This window comes from Lonchura striata, chromosome 6 (assembly GCF_046129695.1).
Source record: "Lonchura striata isolate bLonStr1 chromosome 6, bLonStr1.mat, whole genome shotgun sequence".
NCBI classification, from domain to species: Eukaryota; Metazoa; Chordata; class Aves; order Passeriformes; family Estrildidae; genus Lonchura; species Lonchura striata.
In genome coordinates, this window is record NC_134608.1 from 36,246,095 (window position 1) to 36,252,870 (window position 6,776).

The window sequence follows — 6,776 nt, forward strand, 5'->3', positions numbered from 1 at the left end:
CAGGAACGGCGCCGACACGCGTCCGGTTCCGGGCGGGAAGGGCGGAGCGCGGGGACGGGCCGGGGCTCCGCCGCCGCGGAGCGTGTGCCGGCGGCGCCCGGACAGGTTGGTTGGTTGTGCCGGGCCGGGCCCGGCGGCCCCCGGCGCTGCGGGGTCGGGGCCGGAGCAGCCGGGCGGGGCCGGGCGGGGGGACCGCGGCCCGCCGCGGGTCAGGGCTGGCCTCGCCCCTTGCGGGGCCCGCGGCCGCGGGGAGCGCATCCCCTGCCGCGGCTGCTGACGTGCTGTCCCCAGGCTTCATTCCCACCGCCCGGCTGCGAGCCCGGCGATAATCCGTGACCCGTGCGCCCTGGGATTAAACCCCGCTGGGGTTACGGAGGTGGCTGTCCGCTAATAGGCACGGCAGAGGAGTCCCTTCTCTAAACAGAGTACAGGTCTCAAAAAAGCCAAATAAAACAGTAGCTGTGTCGGCAGGCCAGCGCTGGTAGATGCCACAGAAATCACAGCCGGTCTCCGTGGAGAATCTCCTTACGCTGCGGGGCCTCGAAAGAGGGAAAGTACAGAAATATGCAGTTTTCTCACCTAGTTTTAACCGTGCTTGTTGCATAGTTTCAGTAATCAAACTGCTGTAGGGAAGATATCTTAATCTAGATAAACCTTTAGACTTCTAGGTTTTAGTTATGAGGGAGGTGAAAACACAGTAGTGAAATGGTTCATTGTGTCAGAGTGCTTGTAGAGTTGGGGACAGTGCACATAAAATGACTTTTAAATTTGCTTTATCACAGAGTCTTTGGATTGCCGTTCTCTAGCACAGAGTAAAACTGGCTGACACCATCACTTGAACTCTGTGTGCTTGACAGAGAACTGTTGCCATGGGAAATAGTGCACTGAAAGCCCACCTGGAGACAGCGCAGAAAACTGGTGTGTTTCAGCTAACAGGAAAGGGACTTACTGAGGTAATGTACTGGGGGGGAACATGGCTGTTTGTGTGTATGACTGACACTTTCAGAGAGAAAGTCCCACTTGTTGTTTTAATGCACTTTCATACATGTATTTCTTATAAGCAGTCATGAAAAATATTTTAAGTTGCTTTTTTTTCCCATTCTTGCTTGACTTGTCTTCTAATTGAAGATTTATCTGTCAGGGCACTTATATGAGCCTATACTTTACAGTGCAAATATGTTCAAGAAATACTAGTTATGATGTTATGCTTTTAGAAAATGTCTGTAAACTTGAGGGGGAAAATACAAATTTTATAACTGCATTGTAACTTAGAAAGATACTCCACAATCTGTCACATTTAGGTGGCACTTATAGTGTGTTTAATTGTAGTCATATGAATAGTTTGTACAGGCTGTTCATTGGGCTGGCAGCAAGCATCCTGAAAGTTTATTATATTGGAAATTATCTTAACTAAGACTCAACTGCAGAAAAAAAATCAGAATGTCATGGACCCAAAAATAACTCTATATTACAGTAACTTTCCAAGCCTTTTCTAACATGCCTTCTTCCACTGTCCTACTTCCTGTCTTCACTTTTTCTCTGTCAAGCCAAAGGAGGATCAAAACCACTGGCTTATTCATCAGGACTCCTTGATGGTGATTGTCAGATTTTCCTTTTATTCACCTGCGTGCCAAGACTCAGTACCAAAGTGGTACAGCATGTAAATAAGAATAATGAAAATGGTATACATAATTATTTAAAAAGAAAAGCAGGACAAAAATTTTCACATCATACTCTAAATATAGAGTTATTAACTGGCTATAGAGTATTTTAAATGATAGGCATGTTTAAGAGGAGCAGGTAAGAGGATGAAAATGTAATATGTGCAATTTTAGTTATTTTGATGAAAAACTACTGCTTCTAGATGTTAGTGTTTTCTTTATACACCCTTCCCCCTCCTACGATGAAAAAAAAATTTAAAAATACATGTTAAATCAATTTGCTAATCACACTGTGGTGATTGGGCACTGTGATACATATGACAGTATGTAACAGTGAGACAATTAAAATTTTAACTGTACAACTTGAACATTCAAATTTGTATCAACTCTTTAAATGCTGTATCTTTTTCCCCCAATAGTTTCCTGAAGATCTCCAGAAGCTAACAAGCAACTTAAGGACAATAGACTTGTCGAACAACAAAATAGAGCTCTTGCCACCTCTTATTGGAAAATTTTCCTTATTGAAGAGCCTTGCTCTGAACAACAACAAACTGGGTATGCCTGCTAATTAATATCTCCACTGATTTTTAAAACAATAACTCATTTTCTCTATCAAAAACTAAATTTAATTATTTAACTCTCACAAGATGTAAATGGGGAGTTTAGTCACCTAAACTGAAATCTTTGGAATTCAGGTGCAGGATAAAAACCTCTAAATCATAATTCTACAAAACTAGTTGTTGTCACTTAGTGTATTACCAGTTTTACAATGACACATGAGTACTTAAACCCATAGAGGTTTTGTGCTGTGACTTAACCTGACATGAGTGTTTAACAGTGCCAGATGGTTTAGTACTTGCCTAGAGAACAGTTAATGAAGATGACATGCAGACAGTGTTGCTGGCCATGAAGCTGTTGTTATTGTTTCTGTTAAACAAGCATCCATCATTATGGAAAAAACCACAATGAAGAAACTAGGGGTTTTATGCATTAATTATTTATTTTCTGCCTTTTTCAAAAAACAAAGATAATTTACAAACCTGCTTGACTCTACAGTGCAGCTCAGGAGTGTTAGAGGTTATACACATGTGTAGGTGTAAAGAGGGATGAATGGATGCTAGCAGACCTTACCTGCTGATGTTTCTATGCTGGTATGACACAGTATGAATTATCTCCTAACTTATTTCTATAAGTTGAGTAATACCTTTAAAGGGCAAAGGTTAAGCTGTGAATTTTGTGGTATTTCAAGTGTCATAGAACATGCTGGCAGAAGGTTCCTAAGGACTACTGACAGGTTAAAATCTTTTGAACAGTGATTTCAGACTGTGACTTGGAGGTCTGCCTTGTCTGCAGATTATTTTAATACATTTATGGATGATGGTTAAGAAGCATGTGTTGTCTGTGGGCTTAAGTTTCTGTGCAGGGATCTGTGCCTTCACTGGAAATTGGGGAGGTAGTGAGAAATTACTTAATATAGCACTCTCTGCAGAAGCGTATTTTAATTAAATAAGTATGAATGTTTACTGCTTTTTAGCTTATATGTTTTTCGGTCATTTTTCTCTAGCTGCTTTACCTGAGGAGCTGTGTAAACTGAAAAAACTGGAAACACTACACTTGAATGGCAATCACTTGAGGCAGCTACCGGTTGCATTTGGACAACTTTCAGCTCTGAAAACCTTGAGCCTTTCTGGAAACCAGCTTCGGACTGTGCCTACACAACTCTCTGGTCTTCGCCATTTGGATGTGGTAGATCTTTCAAAAAACCAGATCCAAAATGTCCCTGACACTGTGGGAGAGCTGCAGGCTATTGAACTCAATTTGAATCAGAATCAGGTCTGGTAACAGATGTTGTGGGAATGTAGATTTAGGACTTAGTACAGCCGTGGGAACATAAGATGAGACCATCAAAACTTTATAGTTAAAGACATCTCCTGGACACAAAGCAAATGAGGAATCATATCTGGATTTTCTGTACCAATACATCCAACTGCCTGATTTGGTGAACAAAAATATCCTGAATTTAGTCAAGCAGAAAATTATTTGAACAATTCTTGAGTAGGAATGTGATAAAGAGATGTGTAGATTGCTTGTCATCATGGAATAAAAAAAGTTATTTTGATTTTTGATAATTTGTTACTTATGCATTGCTTTTAAGTACTTGCTATTAATGTAGTTTATATGTACAATATGGTAGATGGTCTGTGTAAGTTGGAAACAGATCACTTAATAGTCATGGATCACTACCATTTTAATCCCATTTTTCTTTTTATTTCCACAGATTTCCCAGATCTCAGTGCAGATCTCCCACTGTCCACGCCTCAAAGTCTTGCGTTTAGAAGAAAATTGTCTAGAACTCAGCATGCTGCCTCAGAGTATCCTCAGTGATTCCCAGATCTCACTGCTTGCAGTAGAAGGCAACCTCTTTGAAATCAAGAAACTCAGAGAACTGGAAGGTTATGACAAGGTTTGTGTTTTGTTTTGAGGTTTTTTTGTCTTTTTTTAAGAAACTCCTGGTGAAGCCCTTACTCAGAATACTAAGCATTTATGCTGGTGAATAAAAGCACCAAATAGTCTGTTGGCAGTGTCATAGCTACTGGATTCGTAATTAACCTCTGAAAACATCTCCAGGAGTTCTTCAAAGATAACTTCCTTGTAGGATTCAGGGTCAGTGTTCTTTCATCAGCATCTTTTGAAGGATAGCTAATTATGACAAGTGTGTCTTCACTTTGATGCAACGAAAAATAAGGGATGCTTTGAATGATGCAGCATTTGTTAAGTATTTAATATTAGTTCATCCTTAACACTGGAGATCTGATCATTAATCTGAATTGCAGCAAAGGTCAGAAAGGTTTTGGGGGGGGTCTTTGAAATTAAAGTTCTAATACCTATGCCTGGCATATAAAAATGTGCTTTAGATGCAGAATGTTTTTGAGTCTGAGAGCAGCAGCTCAGCTGCTTTTAGTAGTAATGAATCCTCTATTAATAAAAAAAATTAATAGATTTTGTTTTGTTTTCTTTGTAGTACATGGAACGATTTACAGCTACAAAGAAGAAGTTTGCATGATCACTATTCTGACCCTTATATTACTAGTAAGAAGACTTAGAGAGTAGAAGCATCTGCTTCACTGACTTGAACCAAGACTGATGAAGGAAATGATCGGAGTACTCATCTTCTAGTAGTCTGAAACAGCCTGCTAAGACCACATTTGAATAAACTTGAACTAGAGAATATAGGTATTGAACTGATAAACCTGCCCAGGGGCCAGTTTTGAGTTTTGTGCCACAATAGATTTTAACACAGTACATGTTCTCCTTTGTCAGGGCTTGTTCTTTCACAGAGAAAGTGAACAAGCATTTCAAAGTTGCCAGTTCCCTTTTGTCAGGAAGCTGGCTGTTGATTTGCAAGAGGATTATTTCTTCTGGAAACATTTTTCCATGATAGCATGTGGAAGTTCTGCCACCAAAACACTAGGTTTTGCAGAAAGCACTGTTCTGCAGAGAACTTTTACAAATAAGGTTTTAGTTTATAACCTAAGTTTTGGTTTTTTTTTTTAAATGAAGCACAAATATTTGTGGTTAAGTTAAATGTTTTATTAACAGCTTCCAGTAAACAAATTGTTGTTTGAGCATCCTTAATTTATATTTCACTCTATAGGCTTTCTTTTCCAATAAGCAAGAATTGCACTAGAGTCCACTTTTGCTTGAGCTGCATCAAATAAAAATTAGGTTCATCTTCAGTGTATTCAGGAAAAATGTATATTGCTAGAAAATATATCCTTGCACTGACTCTTTGTGTACAGAGCAATGCTGAAGGTTTTAGTCGTCAGCCCACTGCTGCTGCCTTATTACCAAAAGCACCTAGAAAGAGCTAAAAATGTATGCAATTATGTAACTTATACTGAAAAGGAAAATGTACTTGTATATTTTAGTAAATTATTTTCAAAAAATCAGTTCAAATTTATTTGGTGTAACTGTTGTCATTTTATTTAGTAGTACTAAAATGTCACTGAAAGCCCTCACTCAGCTACCTGAGTCTGTCAGTTGGTAACAGATACTCTTCAACATTACACCCATAATTATGATTAGAAATAAGTGGTTCTTTTGTGAGATGTGCAGAGAGGTATTTATTTCCCTGACCCTGTTGCCATTTTATTTCAATTCTTATATAGTAGTACCTAGAAGAAGAGTGTTTTAGGGGACATCAGCTCCTTTTTCAAAGGATGGATGTGATTCATCATTTAACAGTTGTACTTGAGACTCTCCATTCCAGCTATTATTTAATAAAAAAACCTACTAGCTTGTTGACAGAAGTATCTGATAGCTGACCGTGTTTATGAGACTACTTTGTTTTGCAAGGCATAACCAGGGAAGTGCTTTAAGAACATTTATGCCTTACCATGATGCAAGGCCCTGTATAGTTAGAAATCTATTCAACTTCATACTAATAGATTCCAGAATAGGACATGCAAATTGAGTAATGAATAAAGCCTCCACACTTGTTCTAATTTTTAGCTTCTTGATACCTAAATCTCATTTGAAGTACTAGCTTTTTTTTTTCCTAGAGCTTTGCTGTACATGAGACATCAACAGAAAAAATTAGCAGTTAGCAGATTCCCCTTCAGCATTCACCAAAGAAGTGGTCTATCATCAATATGTACACATCTGGCAATACTGTGCTGCAGTGACAATCTTACAATCCCACAATTGTAAGATTGTGGGAAGAATTTCTTTTTTTTTTTGATCACTAGTACATTTAGAAATCTTTCAATTGCTCATTGTTAATCTCCTTTGCTACCTTGGAGTTATGACAGCTATCAAAGCATTTTTAGAGCAAAATGGAGAAAGCACCATGTAAAATACAGGTTGGAACTGAGTTAGTCCTAATTAACTAATCTTGTTCCAGAACAGAGGAAGATTTATTTCTGTTGCAAGGAAAAAATAGCTGGCTGATGCCTTGCCTGTTTTAACTCACAGCCATGAACTGTGACTAAGTCGCATAGTCGAATGCTGTTCTAGGTGTTTCAGGACTCTAACCTATTAGTAGTTTTATATTGGGACTTCCTGTTTTCCCTTCTCATTACCCCCACCCTACAAAAAATGAAGCTATAAACCCAT

At 39.0% G+C, this 6,776-nt stretch overlaps 1 protein-coding gene across 1 annotated transcript; it reads left to right on the top strand.

The window, feature by feature from the left end:
* Positions 1–30: 30 nt before the first annotated feature.
* Positions 31–5,622, top strand: LRRC57 (leucine rich repeat containing 57). The gene is made up of 6 exons (XM_021533513.3): positions 31–105; positions 783–953; positions 2,081–2,216; positions 3,226–3,494; positions 3,940–4,125; positions 4,684–5,622. Exons 2-6 carry the CDS (start codon positions 870–872, stop codon positions 4,723–4,725), a joined length of 717 nt encoding a protein of 238 aa, XP_021389188.2. The 5' UTR covers positions 31–105; positions 783–869; the 3' UTR covers positions 4,726–5,622.
* The last annotated feature ends 1,154 nt before the right edge of the window (positions 5,623–6,776 follow it).